At 47.3% G+C, this 18712-nt stretch overlaps 1 protein-coding gene across 2 annotated transcripts in view; it reads right to left on the bottom strand.

The window, feature by feature from the left end:
* Positions 1-18712, bottom strand: part of ARHGAP22 (Rho GTPase activating protein 22) — a 179168-nt gene that overhangs the window by 102416 nt on the left and 58040 nt on the right. For both annotated transcript variants that reach the window (XM_040242856.1, XM_040242857.1), the window contains one exon: positions 1248-1335. In XM_040242856.1, the coding sequence (XP_040098790.1) occupies positions 1248-1335 (88 nt within the window). The remainder of the gene's footprint in view (positions 1-1247; positions 1336-18712) is intronic.

Below are 18712 nucleotides of genomic sequence, written 5' to 3'. Positions count from 1 at the left end.
TGATGTGCCATAGCTTGCTGGGCTGATCTGTGTCTGGGCTGACCTGTCCCGTGGCCTGGTCACTTCGTCAGAGTGGTTGGGTGGCCAGGCCACTCTGGGACTGTACATGTACTGGCTCACAGATGCCAGTGAGGCCCTAGCACACTCGCTGGGCAGCCACGACTTCCCAGAAGAAAGTCAAAATCCAGATGGCGCATGATAGGATGTGATGATGAGCTGCCTGTCACTGAGGCTCTTGGTGCCCTGCCCAGAGCCCCCAACACTCACTTGTTCGCATCCACGCTGGCGGCCTCCTCCCTTAAGCACCTGCAACTTTGTCTAGAGTTTTTCTGAATGCAGGGAACGTGGCCAAGTGCAGGGCAGGCCGGAAATGCCAGAGTCAGCCCCCCCCCCCCCCCCGTGGAGCAGCTCTCAGTGAATGGCTGGTGGGAGTTGGTGGGTAAACCCCCTGCCCCCTCACTCCTTGGGTGAAACACTGAATCCTTCCCTTTGAGCCCGGGGGCTCAGGGCAGCGCTAGCTCACTAGCGCGCCCTGCTGGCTCGTCCCTCTTCCTGCTCCTTTCCCGGAGCTTTGTGCTTTCATCTCCGGAAACATCGCTCAGCTTCCTCCTCTGAGGCTCTGCCTCCAGGATGGGTCAAGCTTAGTAAAACGCCACCGCGCTATAGAAGCTGGCCCTTCTGTAAACAGACTGATTCATTCGCAAGACGCATTTACTTAGTAAGAATCACATTTTAAAACTGGGAACTTTAAAAATCTGCTTTGTAACTGCAAACATAACAGCAGTTCTTTGAGTTAAATTATTTCCCTACATCTCAGTTCTGTTCTGGGGTTCACGATAGAGCTTATTTTAATGCTCTAAACCTGTGCTCTGGTTCTCCTTGGACTTATTTTCATGTGACTCAGATATTGTGTTTGGACCTTCGCTCTAATGTATCCTCATTGTTTGCTTTCCTCTCTTGTTTTATTTTGAATTTTTAAATCTACATTTTCCTCTCATCAAAAGCTAACTACCTAGATAACTGATGGAGTTTGCGAAATTCTCCCCCAATTTACAATATCGTCTAGATTTGACCCGAATTTCTGAATTGTGCTTAGAGACAGAGCTCAGTTTTGTGCAGAGAGGAGTGTGGTAAAGATGGCCCTTCCCAGGCCAGAGCTGCGGCAACACCCAGGCGCCCCCCCCAACCCCGTCCCCCGGGGCCACCGGGGCCAGTGCCAACACAGAGATGAAGGCGCTCCGGCCTACCTGGGCTGATCTCGAAGAGGTGCTTTCCCGGGTCCTCAGGGCCAGGAAGCAGTTCGGTCACCTGGGTCCCTTGTAGAGAAATAAAGCCCTAAACAGAGAAAAGAACACAAACGTGAGAGATGAGATGGCTGGGAAAGGGCCTCTGCGGTCAGGGTTCTGGGGGAAGGGTGAAGCTGAGGGTCAGAGTGCCAGTCCCCCAGGCCCTGGCTGGGTAGGTTGGGAGGGGCATAGGCGTCCTCTCCATTGCAGGGATGGGGTACAGAGGAGGCCCTGCATGGGGACCCCAGTCAAGTGGAATGGCACTGCCTTCTAACACTCTTGGAGGTACTTGACTCACAGGAGACTGCCCAGAGTTATCACTCTTCTGGTTAAGGATTGGAGAGCCCGTCAGTAGCAGGGAAGAAGACTCCATACTAGCTGGGGCCCCCTGTCCCAGTGTGCCCATTTCAGGTTTTCGGAGGCAGGAGTTTTAGGTGGGAGACAGTCCAGGAGAGGAAGGCTTCTTGCATGTAACTGTCCAGGAGGTGACATGAGGGAAGAGATCTATATGAGCCCAGCTGTGCCCCCTCCTGGCTCGGAGAGACTTCACTTCTTTACCCGTTACATGGGCGTCAGCTAGCATGCAGAAGGCATCAGCACAAATCATGCCTCAAGCCCGGTATATCCCTGTGTGTATATATCCCTGTGTGAACGCCCTGTGGGGCCCACCCTCTTCTCTAATGCTGAAATCTGGTAGCCAGGCTGAAAGATGCAGAGGAAGAGCATAGGATACAGAGACCTGCAGGTCGGGTTTGAGCCTCTGTGCTGCACTTCCGGGCTGGGTGACTACTTAACCTCTCTGAACCTCAGTTTGCATGTCTGTACAATAGGATAGGATGGTAACTCCCACTTCTCAGGGGCACTGAGATGCCAGATTCCTGTTGAAGAAATCCTGTTCTAAACAACAAGGCGCTGTTATAACCACCTTGACTCGCCCTGTCCCACACACGGGGCTAGGCGGGGCCTCTCTCAACCCCTTTCTCGATGTTAGTAACTGATCTCCACTGAGACCTTTCATTCATGCTTAGATTTGTTCAACTCAGATTACACACAGCTCTAACTACATATTATTGGTTCTCTCCATGGGAAATTCATTTTAAACTCCATACCTACAATCTAACTACCAGGGTTCAAATCCTGGCTCAGCTACTTCCTGGCTGTGTGACATCAGGCAACTTGTTTAACCTCTCTGTGCAGACTCCCAATTTCCTCACCTAAGAAGTAAGAAGAATAGTCACACTTTGTCAGGCTGTCTGTGAGCACGAAGTGAATTAGTACTTGGGAAGCCCTCCGAGGAGTACCTGACCCAGTGTAAGCTGAGTATTTGCTGAGCAAACCCCAGCTCTTACTCTGCGTCAGGGTTCCACACCAAGTGAAGAGCATCGCCCCTCCCGGAACTGGCCCAGGTGACTGGCACCATCACGTGCTTCATCCACATGGTCGCCTCCAGTCCCCACTCCCCCGTGTGCTCACAGAGCGCTCTTCTTTCCACCCCTATCTTTTCCAGGCAATTTCTGGCTTTAAAGGAGACTGGGGGCTCCACAGTGGGGCTTCCCAGATGGCTCAGCGGAGTAGAATCTGCCTGCCAATGCAGGAAACGCGGGTTCAGTCCCTGGGTTGGGAAGATCCCTTGGAAGAGGAAATGGCAACCCACTCCAGTACTCTTGCCTAGAGAATCCCATGGATGGAGGAGCCTGACGGGCTGCAGTCCATGGGGTCGCAAAGAGTCAGACACGACTGAGCGCGCACTCCTGGCGGCGCCACGTGGCTGCTGAAGCCTTGCGCTGCACGAACTCGTGGAGATGCCTTTTCTCACTTAAGCAATGTAAAGGCAGAATGGCATTTTTACCCACGGATGCTTGCTTAGAGAAATTACAGCAATAAACCAGAGACCCAGATGGTAATCGTTGTAACTGAATTAACAGTTTCTTTCCGGGGAACCTAGAGCTAGTGGGAATAAATCAGGACCGCAACCCCAGGAAGAGGATACGCGTTCATTGCGGGATGTGCATGAAATTCGTCACTGGCTAATGGGAAGGCTCTCCTGGGTGAGCTGCTTCGGTCACGGTCTTGGTATGATTTTTGAGCCCTTTGCTTTGTTTTCTTCTATGCTTCAACATCTGTCAACCATAAAATGGGAGTAACAGACAACATTGACACTGATATTATTTTCTACTCCAGCTAAATGGAAAAGCGGCAATAACTCCTGTTTACAGAACTTGTACTATATTCCTGGCTTTTGTCTAAACTGCTGGATCTAATCTTTCCAGAGGTGCCATAGTGGTGAGTACTACTATTCCGTTTTCTTGGACTAGCAGATGGAGGTTGGAGAGGTTAAGTAGCCAGTCTCCATGTACTACTGCTGGCAAGGGTGAGCTGGGATGTGCCCCCGGGGGTGTCTGACCCCGGAGTACTTTCCCTCCACATTTGTGACCACGGCTGCCGCTGACTTTGTGCGCAAGAAGCCTGCCTGGAGAGCCACCAGGCTCTGGGACCCACCAATCAGTGCTCAATCAGAATCCCAGTGCGGCTCCCGTCACTGTGAAGGGGCCTCAGAACTGGCTTTTCTGTTTCCGGCGTGATATTCGTGACGACAAATACACAGGAGTCAGTATGAAGCCCCCAGCATTCTTGGGCTAGGTGTCAACCTTGAGCGGGCATCAGAGTCAGGGCTTGTGAAGAGAGAGCACCAGGTCTGGTGGCGTGGTAAGGGTTTAACAACAGGCTCTCTGATACAAACCAGGCGATCTGGCATGCAGTGTCTGCCAACTTCTGTGATTGTCTGCCAACTTCTGTGATTTACTCCCCGTGGCCCATTTCATGTCGTCGTTGAATGTGACTCCGAGAAGAAAGTTACTGCAGCGCTCCTGCCACACAATCTGACCGTGGCCAGCAGGCCCTGTTCTGTTGCCGTTCGGGCGCTAAGTCATGTCGGACTCTTTGCAACCTCATGAACTGCCACACACCAGGCTTCCCTGTCCCTCACATCTCCCTGAGTTTGCTCAAACTCATGTCCACTGAGCCGATGATGCCATCCAACCATCTGATCCTCTGTCTCCCCTTCTCCTTTTGCCCTCAGTCTTCCCAGCATCAGGGTCTTTTCCAGTGAGCTGGCTCTTTGCATCAGGTGGCCAAAGTATTGGAGTTTCAGCTTCAGCATCAGTCCTGCCAATGAATGTTCAGGGTTGATCTCCTGGTTTGATCTCCTTGCTGTCCCAGGGCATTTCAAGTGTCTTCTTCAGCATCGTAGTTTGAAAGCATCAATTCTTCGGTGCTCAGCCTTCTTCATGGTCCAATTCTCACATCCATACATGACCACTGGAAAAACCAAAGCTTTGACTACATGGACCTTTTTCAGCAAAAGGATGTCCCTGAGCACAGATAGTAGTAAATGAAGTCAAACAACTGGGGGTGATACATTTTGTTTTAGTTAATTTTAAAATTTATTTTATTGAAGTATAGTTGATTTACAATGTCATGTTAGTTTTATATGTACAGCAAAGTGATTCAGTTATATATATATGTATACACTTTTTCATATTATCTTCCATTATGGCTTATTAGAGGATATTGAATATAATTCCCTGTGCTACACAGTAGGACCTTGTTTATCCATTGATTATCTTTGTTTTTAATATAATTTATTTAATTGTAGGTCTGTATAATTTAAATTCTAATAATGGAAATATTTAACAACTAGCTGGCAAGCAGTAGCACTGATAGACCCATCCTTGGGGTTTCTGATTATAAAGGTTTGGAGAAAGAAGGAGAATCTGAGGAATTCCCTGGAGGCCCAGTGGTTAGTACTTGGCACTTTCACATGCGTTCAATTCCTCGGGGGGAACTAAGATCTCTTGGCCAAAGAAGAAAAAGGAGAATCTGCATTTCCAACCGGCTTTCTGATGCTGCTGGCTCCCAGGAATACACTTGGAGAACTACTGTTTAGGGACAAAACTTAAAGTATCCAAAGGAAGGTGCCTTTTCCATAAACTTAGTCTGCACGTGAGCTTCCTCATGTGTAAAATGTGGATAATAACAGTATCCACCTCCGGAGGCTATTGTGAGGGTTAAAGTGATTCGAAACTTTCACGCTAGCCTTGGAGAGCCAAGTTTTGGTGGAGCTGCTGTGCCTCCGACACCTGCAGTTCCCAAGGACAAGGGGTGCCTTCAGTGCCTCAAACCACGCTCTGGACTAGAGGGGTCCGGGATCTCCCCGAGGAGCCCAAAGTGAGCGTTAGCACTTTGCAGCAGGAACAACATCTTTAAAGGCAGTGAAAAAAATCTGTCAACTTCATATTCTAAATCCAGAGAAAGTACTCCTCAAAAATAAAGGCTAAGTAAAGATCTTTTAAGATATGCAAAACAAGTATGAAATAATGTATCATTAACAGACTCACACTACAAGAATTGTTAAAGATAGTTAGACAGAAGGAAAATGAGACTAGTTGGGGGAAAAAGGACCAAAGGAATGAAGATTAGTGGAGAAACAGAAAATAGAAATATTACTGTCTGAACCACCAGGGAAGCCCCAATTATCGTAAAAATGTCGTTATCTATTTATCAAGAATCTAGAGAATGAGCAGATTTAAAAAATCAGTAAGGATATAAATGACCTGAAAAAAACAGTTTTGGCCAATTTGACCTGATTCCTGCTTACTCAACAGTAGAATATGTTTTCAAATGTCTGTAAAACTTTTACTAAGACAACCATGACATGACTTAATAAACGGAAAAAGGAACTAAAATATAACATATGTTCTCTGACCACAATGGAATTAAATTAGAAATCAATGACAGAAAAATTTCTGGAGAATCCTCAAATATTTGGAAACCAATTAATATACTTCTAAAGAACTCGTACATCAAAGAAAATAAATCAAAAAGAAATATTAGAAAGTACTTTGAACTGGATAGAAATGAAAACACAACATATAAAAATTTGTTACACGACTCACTGACTTACAAAGCAAACTTTTGGTTGCCAGGGGGCAGAATGTGGGAGAAGGGACAGTTAGGAGGTTCAACGTGTATGCTCTGCTCTATTTAAAATAGGTAACCAACAAGGTCCTACTATATAGTGTAAGGAACTCTGCTGAATGACATGTGGCAGCCTGGATGGGACGGGAGTTTGGGAGAGGACAGATACCTGTCTGTGCATGGCTGAGTCCCTCTGCTGTCCCCTTGAAACCATCACAACACTGGTAATCTGCTATACTCCAATATAAAATAAAAATTTTTTAAATTTGTTACATGCCTCTAAAGGAGTAGTTAGGGGGTAAATTACAGCACTGATATCAGAAAAGATGAAAGGCCTCAATGACCTCAGCATCCACTGAAGAAACCACACAAAGAAGAGTGAATTAAACCCAACGTAAAAGAAGGAAAAAATAAAGATCAGAGGAGCTATAAATAAAATGAAAAATAAAAAGTAATAGAGTCAATGAAACTAAGAGCTAGTTCTTTGAGATGATCAATAAAATTGATGAGTCTCTAGTTAGACTAAGCAAGAAACACACAGAAGATAAATTGCCAATACCAGGAAATGAGAGCGGTGACCTCAGTACAGAGTCTTCAGTTATTAGAAGGATATAAGGTATAATAGGATAATGTTAAGAATAACATTATGTTCATAAACTTGGCAGTTTACACGAAGTAGATAAAAGAGCACACGAACTACTGAGGTTCTCTCAGGAAATAGTTAAGCAGCCTCATATCTGGTAAGGAGATGGAATTTGTAGCCAAAAACCTTTCCACCAGGAAAACTCCAAACTCAGATGGAATTTTCCACCAGGAAAACTACAAATCTTACCAAATATTGAAGGAAGAAATAACATCAATACTACACAAGCTCTTTTGAAAACTGAAATAAAAGCCATGGTTTCCAGGGTATTTTTTGAGGCCAACATTACTTGCATATAAAAGCAGGCAAAGACATTCTAAGAAAGGGCCACTACAGACCAATACTACTCAGGAACCGCTCCCAGCCTCAGTTTCCCTCTCTGTTCAATGGGCTTCTCTGGGAACCAAATGGGACAGAGTGAGCAGAGGGCCTGGAATGGAGCCAGACTATAGCAGCCACCCAGGAGGGCAGTGTGGTGGAGGCGTCACGAGTGAGAGCTTACAAGCAGGGCTCAGACCGGGCCTTCAATGCCTGAGCAACAAGGCGAGCCTCAGTCTTCTCCTCTCATGTGATGTGTTTTGAAGCCTCCATAGCACCAGGTTGGATGCCTGGCGAGAGTAAGTGCTGTTGTTATAATTCATGAATTATTATATAGCCAAGGAATAGAATCTGCTTTTAACCATTTCACAGGAGTTGGAATACATATACACATTTAAAAATAATTATCAGTTCAGTTCAGTCGCTCAGTCCTCTCCGACTCTTTGCGACCCCACGAACCTCAGCACACCAGGCCTCCCTGTCCATCACCAACTGCCGGAGTCCACCCAAACCCATGTCCATTGAGTCAGTGATGCCATCCAACCATCTCATTTTCTGTCATCCCCTTCTCCTCCTGCCCTCAATCTTTCCCAGCATCAGGGTCTTTCCAAAATAATTATAGGGGTTTATAATTATTGTGATGTTGCCACTTAATGTGAGACTCAAGCAGGTCCAAGACTGAGGCTTGGTTTTCTTATGTGTACAAATGAGGACATTAACCTCTGTCCTTTGTGCCTCACTGGGCTGCCCAAACTAGTGCTTTGTAAAGTGCTAGAGGCTGAATGAACACAAGTACTTGTCACAATTATTATTTTAAAACCTATGTTGTTGTTGGCTTCAGATCAGTTCAGTTCAGTTGCTCAGTCGTGTCCGACGCTTTGTGACCTCATGGACGGCAGCACTCCAGGCCTCCCTGTCCATCGCCAACTCCCGGAGTTTACTCAAACTCATGTCCATTGAGTCAGTGATGCCATCCAAGCATCTCATCCTCTGTCATCCCCTTCTCCTCCTGCCTTCAATCTTTCTTAGCATCGGGGTCTTTTCATATCCCAAATGTGCATCAAAAAAAAAAAGGCAAACAAACAGAAATTCTGGAAGGAAAGGGCAAGAGGTCACTGGACATTTTAAAGCGCATAGCTAGTTCTGGTAGATATGAACTGGGGAGCTTAGTGGAAAGGGTACCCAAGGTTAGCAACTTCTTGCCTGACAAAAATAAATCATTTGCTTTGAAAAAAAAATAAATGAAACCTATGTCGGTCTCTATATCTGTTCATTTGGTTTGGCCCTAGGAACAACCCCTCCCCGTGTAACACCATCCCTTGTGCCACAGAACAGGGCTCAGTGTAGATTCAGCAGGCCCAGGATGGCGAAGGACAGGGCTCCTCTTTCATACTTTGTGGCGACAATTCGGGGGGGACCTCCTGCAGGGCCAGGGGTGTCTGTACTTCTCCCACCAGTCTGGGTTTTGAGCTTCACAATTGTTCTGTGATCTTCACACTCTAATCCAGTTCTCTCTCTAAACTGATCAAAGCTGGTTCTTTGGGAAGTCTTCATTCTTCATCTTGACGAGAGGGAGACTGTCTAAAGAACCGACTTCTGAAATGCTTCCTAGCAAGTGGCATGATATGATTTTCCACCGGCAGAACCTTGGAAAATTGCAGACACATTTTTAAAAGCAACCACTCGGGGTTCTTTTTTTCCCCTGTAATTCAGACTGTGGCCTCAGATCAATCTTGAAAAGCTTTATCCTCTGACACCCAACCAAGAACTGAATCGCTCCAAATTCTAGATAACACAGATCAGAATGAATTTCAGTGCCAAGCAGGGAACCCTTCTCCTCTCCTTATCACACAAGCCTGTAGTCATGGTCCATTACTGTCCAAAATGTAGATATTTAAAAAGGCAGACTAAAAGTTGGAGACAAATTGCTTCTTGGTTGGGGTACCATCTCTCCCTGAGAGTTGAGATGAGTCACTCGTCTGGTCTCATTCTTGGCTCAGGTCTCATCCTGAAGCTTCTTCCAACAGATTTCAGGGTGACGCCGCCTCCCATGCACGGCAGATGCTCTTGGTGCTCCATGCGCCCCCCACCCCCGCTTCACCACCGTGCGTGGGCCACACCTGCTCTCCTGAGAGGATCTGTCAGCCTGAGAGGTGTGCCCTTGGGGCAGAGTGTTGGAGGGACAGCGCTGTGCTTTGCAGAAAGCAGGGGCTTGGGGTCTCAGCACCAGCTTCCTGCACGTCCCTAGATGATCACAAGCCCCGAAGCCCTCACTGGGAGGGCTGCCCACCCCAGGACCCGAGCCCACAAACGTCTAGCTGGGATCAAGGGTGAGCCTGGGGCTGAGGGCCTGGGGTCTGGGCAAAGCCCTCAGCAACCCTCCAGCCTCAGAACCAACAACCTCTCCCAACCCAGGAAAGAATGCCCTTTCCAGGGCGGGTGGGTCCTCCTTTGATGGTCTTGGATTTCCCTGTGGTTAGTTCTGCACCCCGATCTAGGTTCTGCCCCAAATAATGAAACCCTGACTGTCCCTGAGGGACACCTGGGGACATTTCTCCAATCAGTCCCGTCTCACTCCAGAGGCTGTGGGATTGAGGCTGTGCCCATCGTCCCAGCACTGTGACACCTCGGGCCCCACCCAGTCGAGAGGCCCCAGCACAATCACCCCCCAGGCCCTTGTCATTAACGCTGCGATTGTGTTCATGAGAACAAGGTGCGAGCCTACGTTGCCCGGCGTCTGTGTGAAGCCAGCGCTCACTAGGGTTGGTATCCTGGCCTCTCTGCATCATTGTGGCAGGCCCAATGCTGGGGTGCCGAGTAGCTTTCTAGAGACGCAGGGGAATGAATGCTTGTGATGAGGGCCAGCATGCTCACACGGGTGCTTCCTAAACCCTCTGGCGGTGACAGGGCTCTGGCCAATGGGGAGTGGGCGGAAGCGACATCATCCACTTCCAGGCCTGGTCCTTTACAAACTGCGTGTGACTTCCAGCCTTCTCTCTTCCCTCCCTCCCTGCTTCAAGCTCGGAGGCCACAGAGATGGATGAGGCTGCCGTCTGGTCCACAGCAGACTTGCCGCAGCAAGAGGTAAACTATTATTGCATTTAGGTGCTGGGAGTTCAGGATTTAGCACTGTTTAACTGATTAGATATACTGAGCAAACACATTCTAGGTAATTTTGCCCCAAACCGCTCACTTGGCATAATAAAAAATTTTAATATCATAGTACATTGAAACACTGTATTTCTCTGCAAAGCCACTTAACTTATAACAATTATCCTCTTGCTCCGCTGATTGAATGTTGGGAATGAAAAGCAATGAGAGGGCAGATCCATCTACTTATGACACAGCCTTGGGGGGCATGGGAAGATGGCATCTGCCCAGCTCTGTGGTCAAATGCTGAGCAGGACATGGCAGAAGGTCTGGGCTCTGGCCTCCAACTACAACAGCTGGAGAGGCCCATTCTCCCTGACCCTTCGGACTGGAGCATGGGAAACCCAGTGAGGATGCAGGTCACCATCCAAAAGGGGCGATGGCTCCACTGTCCCTGGATGGATGCCCAGCCTGTAAAGGATCCCCGTTGAGCAGTGGAGGTCCTGGGAGGGTGAAAATGCCCCCGTTTCTCCTTGGCTCAGTGGACCAAATGGGAGGCCTCTTTGCCTCCTTAAAATACCTTGTGTGCGAGATTAAGTTTAGGGAGAACTACCCCTGTTTCCTCTGGTGTCCTTGTGATGGCTGCCCTGGTCCCTGCAATCAAGAGCGGATGCATTTAGAAGGGAAGCCGCCATCAGAGGGCTCAAGCTGAGAGCTTTCTCGCAGGGAATGAGACTTCACTGGTCAGCCACTTCTTTCCAATGTATTCTCTGACCCAAGACTCAGGCAGATGTTGGTTTCAACTTCTGCTGCACCTAGGTGCTAACGCTGCCCTTGGCTTTCAGAGCCCACGGAGCAGGTTTGGAGAAGCCTCTGCCTCAGAACCGGGGGGCCTTGATAAGCAGCACTGCCTGGCCCCTGCCCACATGGTGAGGAGACCGGGGGGCGTGGCCGCCCGACAGCCGGGGTCTGCAGCACTGACAACAGAGCTGCTCTTCCATGCACCGCCCCTGCCACGTTTCCGGGGCAACACAGCTTCCAGCCTTCTCTGCCCAGGATGAAGAGGCTGCCTTAGAGGCTCCCCCTGCCACTCAGGTTGGCCTGGGCCTTGGAGCTCACTCCCTGGGAAGCTGGTTTCTGCTCAGAACACCTACTGTCGGGACATGCCAGGTCTGGGTGCTTGCCTTGGATGGGAGGGACCCCTCCTTGACTGGACGGGGTTTGGTTCTATCTTATTGCTCTCCAGGCCCTGCAACTATTGCTATGCTCTGGGGTCTGTGGTCATCTGGGAGAGGGGCTGCTGTGCTGCTTAGTTGAGAGCAGGTTGGCCTGAGTAACACGGGATAGATTCCTGTGCACTGATCCCTGCCTGTCTGTCTGGCTGAGCAGACTGCTGCCAAGAGCACATGCTGCTTTCTGCCGAGGAAGGCACACTCCCATCCGAATCCTCTGTGAAAGATCATTCAGGAAACCTACCCACTGTCTCAGTAGACAAGGCAAGGCAGCAAAGTCCCAGCAACACCCCTAATCAGCTCCATTTTGCTGATAAACTGTAATTCAGTCTTCAACTAATGTATGAAGGAGCTAGAATGTCCCAAATACAATAAGTAAGTTATGTTCATCTAAACAATGAATAAGATATGTTTTCCATGCTGCCTCAATGGTATTTGAGTCAGTTTTTTTTGCCTCGAAATTGGCAAAATGAGTCATTTACCAGTCTTCCAGCTATTACTGTAAATTAACTGGGTTCAATTGAAAGCCAAAGGGTTGATCTATTTTAAGTGGAAGGCATTTAAATACTGTAAGTGAATATCCATGCTGACTTAAAATTAGCAGACCCTGAGAGAAGCTTATATTTCCACCAACAGGCAGACACACTGGACGAAACACAGAAGTCATTTTTAGAAGGTGCAGATCCTTCTGTAGGCAGTGACAGTCTGAGCGCAAAATAATTCAGAGGCAACCAAGACCCTTGGCAGCTGTGATTTACCTACTCCTGAGCAAGTCATCAGGCTTCTTAATAACTGGGTTCTCCTTCCCCACAGCAGTGGTGAAGTCTCACCGTATAATAATGAGTTGTAGGTACTCCTAAGGTATTATGTCATTACCACTCCAGGGGTCGCTTTCAGAACCTCTGCTGTATATGGTACGAGATAAGCTTGAACACGTATTTGGGGGGGTTATGTTTTTCCTTGACATGTCAGATGCAGAAAAAAAAAAGGACTCTAATGAAATAGCTTAAAAAATTGTTCAAAAACAAGTTGGCTGCTGTAGTCAATTCTAAATTTACTGAATACATTTGTTTGATTTTTAAATAACTATTCAGCAAGAATTTTCATTTTGATCTGTTAGTGGAGCGGAATTACATTTCTCAAATAGCTACGAAAATATAAAGTATCCCTTAAAGAAAAGCCATACCTTCTGATATTGGAACCTAAATAAATGATTTCTTTTAAAGAGAGATGTTGTGGGGAGGGGGGTGGGAGGGGGGTTCATGTTTGGGAATGCATGTACACCTGTGGTGGATTCATGTCAATCTATGCCAAAACCAATACAGAATTGTAAAGTAAAAATTAAAAATAAATAAATTAAAAAAAATAAATAAATAAATAAAAAATAAGACTCCGGTGCGTAATTCTTCACAAAAGCAGCATTTGAAATTGTCCCCAAGGGCATTTGAAGTAAGAAGACATTTATTGTGTAAGTTCTCTTCTGCAGCACTGATGGCAACGTTAATACCAGTATGCAATTAGCTCGTGGTTATTTCTATCGTCCTGCAGAGGGCATCTGCACAACAGCTACTGAGCTCTCCTGAAGCAGCGAGTGGGCCTTGTCCTCCCCTCACACACGTGCAGGTTCCTTCTGAGCACAGCTGGATCGCCTGGAATTTGCTGTGGCGAGATCTGTGGGGCAGTGAGGGAGGTAATTCAGCATCAGGGGCTGGAACAAAGGATCCTTCATATTTGGGGGGCATGGTAGCCTCTGTGCAATTCTATTTGTCCTGACTATGGCTTTTGGAGGCTCACAGAATAAATGTAGTCTTGTTGGCATAAGGACGCGGGGCCTGACCTAGTACCTTTCCCAAGATTTCTCTAAATCATTTATCAAGTTTCTCTCTCATACAGGTAGGAGTTCAGTTTCCTGAGCATCCTGGCTGCTGCTGATTGGAGTGGGCTAGAAGGTCCAAGGATGTCTCACCTGGGGCCACCAGGTCTGTCTCCTCATAACTGTGTGGTCCACTCAAGCATTCTCTCAGCATGGCAGGGCTTCCCAGAGCAAAAGCAGAAGCTCTTGGTATCTCAAAGACTGAACCTAGAACTTGCGTGGCATCACTTCTGCCTCATTCTATTGGTCAAGTAATCACTAGGGCAGCTCAGGTGCAGAGGAGAGGAAGGAGACTTGGTTTCTCCTTGGGCTCATACGCATGTAAGGGTTAGCTTTTATTTAGATTTAAACCCATGAAGTAAGGCAGGGCAAAGATCAGGGCCATGTTGCATTCCACTGGACTTCTCTTGCTTGACTGAGCTGGGTGATTGCTAAACCTTCAGTGAGTATAGTTCCACCCAGGTGAGGTCACCACTAGGGCATAATCTTATTTTCATAGCAGCCCTATAAGGTAGGTGTGGGTATGTTCACCTCACAAAGAGAAAACTGAGGCTTAGAGAGGGCAATAACTTCTCTGGTTACTAGCTAGTAAGCCACAATCTAGAAATCTGTCTTTCTCTGTCATGCAGGATTCAATAATTCGCTAATGTCCAGACACCGGGGTGTCCATGATGGTCTTGATGCCCACTGGTCTGGACTCCTAGTTGGAAAAGGTAATACAGGGTTGCTCTCAGGGAGCCTCATGGATTCAGGTGGTCCGTGCCTCCAGGATCCGTCACCTGTTTTCACGTTTCATTTTAGAAGCCTCTTTGGAAGACTTCTATCTGAGATACCATTCCAAGGATTACAGGAATCTTGTCTCCGAGTGTTTAGGCAGCAATGATGTCACTACAGCTGCCAGCTGCCATTTGTCCAACCTTCAGGGCAGCCCCAGAATATCACACCAAATGTGGGAGCAAGAAGGCTACAATGATCTGTACAAACCTACAAGTCGTAGGTGGTATAAATGGGATTTGAACCCAGGTTCTCTGATTTCAAATACTGTTTTCTTTCCATGGTATGAAAGCCTCCATTTCACCCTTCTGAGCATCACTTTCTCCACCTGCACAATGGAAATGGATTGTATCTGCCCTTGTAGGGTTGCTGTGAGGCTCAATGAAAATTATGCATGTTATTTAATTTAGAGTAAAAAAGTATGAAATTATTTTTAAAAAGTATTTATTGAGCATCTACTAGGAGTCAGGCACCGTTCTAGACACTGAGGACACAGGGAAAACCAACCAAACAAAACTCTGCCCATGATGAGCTTACGGTCTAATACGTGAAGGCGGTAAAAATAAGTTTCTTGCCAGCTATCGAGCACTTTACAAAAACAATGAAATATTTTCGCACCAAGGATCTAATACAAGGCTGGATCAGAGTGTTCACTCATTCAGTCAATTTATTCATTTCTTCAATCATTCATTCACACAAGCATCAAATATCACTGAATCAGTTACGGCTCAGGCACCATGCTGGGTGGTGGGAAAAGATAAGCGGTAAGTAGACAAGAGGAGAAGAGGGTAACAGAAGATGAGATGGTTGGATGGCATCACTGACTCGATGGACATGAGTTTGAGCAAACTCAGGGAGATACTGAAGGACGGGGGGGGGCTGTCCTTCCAACTCTTCCACAAAGAATTGGACACGACTTAGCAACTGAACTGGAGAAGGCAGTGGCACCCCACTCCAGCACTCTTGCCTGGAAAATCCCATGGATGGAGGAGCCTGGTAGGCTGCAGTCCATGGGGTCACTAAGAGTTGGACACGACTGAGCGACTTCACTTTCCCTTTTCACTTTCATGCATTGGAGAAGGAAATGGCAACCCACTCCAGTGTTCTTGCCTGGAGAATCCCGGGGACGGGGGAGCCTGGTGGGCTGCCGTCTCTGGGGTCGCACAGAGCTGGACACGACTGAAGTGACTTAGCAGTAGCAACTGAACAACAAACACAAAGATAGATAGAGGTCCCACTTGAATGAGGTTTACAGCCTAGAATGGAGAAGACGTGAAGCTGAGAAATTTTTACAAAATACCAGTAGTAATGTCAACAGTGGCGACAACGATAACGACAATAATGACCTCTAGGCTGGTTTGAGTAACAGTTTACAACCGATGAAGGAGGCTCAGTGAGGGTTTACTGAGTCACCTCCAGCTGAGTTGACCTTACAAGGTCTAGCTGTGAAACAGCGTCTGACACATGGCCTGCTCTGTGACTTGCTGTGAGCACAGAATGGCTCAGACCAGCCTGATGGGATCTTAACCTTGCCCCCACACTGAGCTGAGATAAGGGCAGAGTCTTACTAGCCAAAGCTGTGCAGTCCCGCGGGCAGACATTAAGCGGACTTCAGGCGCTCTGGTAACACACCCACTAACCTAGGCCTGAGGCCAGTCCCCAGTTCCCTCGTAGGGAACATGGAAAAGACACAGGCACCTTTCTCAGGGGCCGGGGCCCAAGGAGCCAGCTCACGACAACGCTGTTTTTGTCTTTGACGTGCAAGCTGGTAAACAAAGCCTGCGGAAAGGGGTGACTGGGGCCTGCTGGAGCACTCCCCGTGACCTTCAGGCTCTGGGGTCAGATGGCCTTTCTTGGCTTGTTTTCTCTTTTAAAGGCTGGAGGTTTCTGATCGCCTAGTATTAACGTCCGCTCCTAGAAGTGCGTCTGCTTTCCCATCCATCTTGTCTCTCTTCCTCCCAATTCCAAGCTTTTACTCTAAATTAAATCAAACTTTAAATCAATCTTCTCTCCCACTGCTGAGCCTCCCATTACTTATGCGCCTGGAAAACAAAACAGAGCTCGGCCTGCTCTCAGAGTGATGTTCAAATTGCCTCTGCTGGAGCCTGCAGCTGCATCCGCCCCCGGCGTAGGTTTGAGACTCTGCCGCCCGGGATGCTGCATCCCCTTCACACTCTGTCTTCCGCTGCTTCCACGGTGCCTCAGTCCCCGAATTCAACACCTGCAAGTTTTTGAGGACACCAGCCCCAGCTGATGGTTCGTCTGCCTCCAGCCTGGTGCCCTCCCAACCCCTGCCTGGGCTGCTGTAGATGACTTTCCTCTTGGAGCACCGGAAACTAAGTCTGAGCTCCCAAAGCTCACAGTCCCGCAGTGCTGACAGAATACGGATCCAGCCTCTGAGCGTGGCACCTCAGCCCTCCACATGCCATGTGCACAGTCTGGGTTCCTGCCGACACAGTGAGCTTCACACTTCTGCTTCAGAGGCCCGGGGCTCCTCCCCGGGTGTGAGCTGCCAGACTCACGCCCCCCTCCCCGCCAACTTCATTTTAAAACATTTTCTAAGTACCCTCAATGTGCCAGGGCCAGCTCTGCAGGGGCGGGCTGGGCTTGGAGGCTCTGTCTGGAAGGGGGCGCCCATCGTCTGACCTCTAGGCTGCTCCCCTTTCTTGTTATCTGGAGAGAGCTGTCTGGGGCTGTGTGCCTGCTGCATTCCTTTTCTGCTTTTCATTTTTCTTTTCTTGTTTAACTTAAAATATGGACTTAAATAAATATAGTCTCCCTGTGAGAAATTAAAATGCAATCACCCCTCGGTACTGGTGGAGAAGGGTTCCTATACTGCTGCGTCCCCTATGAAGTTATCCAAATCCTTGGATTCTCAAGTCCCTTATATAAAATGTATAGTATTTGTATATAGGAGCTTCCCAGATGGCGCCAGTGGTAAAGAATCCTCCTGCCAATACTGGAGACACAAGAACTCATGCATAGCCTGCCATGTATATTTTTTAAAGCATCGCTAGTACAATGTCAATGCTGTATAAATAGTTCCAGGTGTACGGCAAATTCAAGCACTGCTTTTTGGAAACTTCTGGAAAATTTTTTTTCTGACTAGTTTTACTCCTAGCTAAGTTTGTGGCTGTGGAACCACGGATATGAAGCACCAACTGTAATACAAATAAATCTCGAGTTTTTTGATCACCACCCCCTTCTCCCCAAAGCCTTGCCCTACAGCTCTGATTTGTAGTAGTCATATTCTGAAAACTCCAAAATTATTTTAGCTTTATTTCCCTTATTTTTTTTAAGTGAAGGTTCTATCTCATAATAGTTTTAGAGAATCAAGTAGTTCTGCCAGCTTATTATAAGGCAGCAATTTCTTCCTCTTCTACCATTGCCCAAATCTTAGTCACCACTTTCCGCTCTTTTAGTTGAGTTTTTTTCTTTTCTTATGTTTATTTCAGAATGTACGCTTATATTATTCATTATTATGTATTCATTTAAAATTTAGGGACTGGGAAGCTCCCTGGCAGTCCAGTGATTAAGATACCCTGCTTCTACTGCAGGGGTTGCAGGTTTGATCCCACATGCTGCAGGGTAGCCAAAAAAAAAAAAAAAAGAAATCAATAAATGACTTCGGTGTAAAAATTTTTTTTAGGCATTATCTATGGAATTCCCAGCACAGAAGTTTGAAATTTTGCTTTATTTAACTCCCCTCTCAGCCCTACTCACCCATAATGTGACTTCCTGAGCCCCCACAGTACCTTTGGTTTCATCAGTCAGCACCCACTGTTTACACTCCCATTCTGGGAAATCTAACTTAATTGAATAGTTTTTCTAAGGATTCCTTTTTCCTTCGTTTCTAGAACTCCTTCTCAGATGCTGAGTCGTCGTTCCTCTTTTCCTCTCTGTTCTTCTTTCTGAGAGATTATGCCAAGTTTTCCATCCAAGCTTTCATCTGAGCTTTGGCTTCTGGTGTTTTATTTCTCAGTTCTGGGAGCTGGTTTGTGCTCTGGCTGTCCATTTCCCACAGCCTCTCTCTGAGGATGTCAGATGGTTTTATACACAAGCTGTCTCCCCCTTGTATAGTTTTTATTGCATCCAAGTTGCTTTTTAAATTTTGTTCCTTTCTTGTGTTTCTGTCCAACCTTCATATGTGATGCTTCCCTTAAGTGTCTAGTAACCCAAAGCTCTTCACGCCTACTAGTTATAGTTCTCTAAGCAACTGATTGGAAGTTGTATGAGGGGAAGGCAGGGGATGCTTACATGGCAGGCCGAAAGGGAGAAAGACAGAGAGAGAAAGAGAGAGAGAGGGAGAGGAGAGAGATCTGCCTGGGCTGTGTCATGGAGGACCCCTACTGTCAATACGTTTTGTGTTTTTCTTCTTGACCTATCAGATTTTCCAGTGAAAATTGTTCATTTCCTTCCTGAGGGCTATTCCTGACTGCTGGGGTCTGGGAGCCAAGTGTGGGATGAAGACTGGAAGAGCTAAGCAACTGGTCTGCATGTCCACCTCCATCTAAGCCTC

Source organism: Oryx dammah, unplaced genomic scaffold, assembly GCF_014754425.2.
Source record: "Oryx dammah isolate SB20612 unplaced genomic scaffold, SCBI_Odam_1.1 HiC_scaffold_6, whole genome shotgun sequence".
In the NCBI taxonomy this organism is placed as follows: Eukaryota; Metazoa; Chordata; class Mammalia; order Artiodactyla; family Bovidae; genus Oryx; species Oryx dammah.
This window is presented reverse-complemented; position numbering and strand designations above follow the sequence as displayed.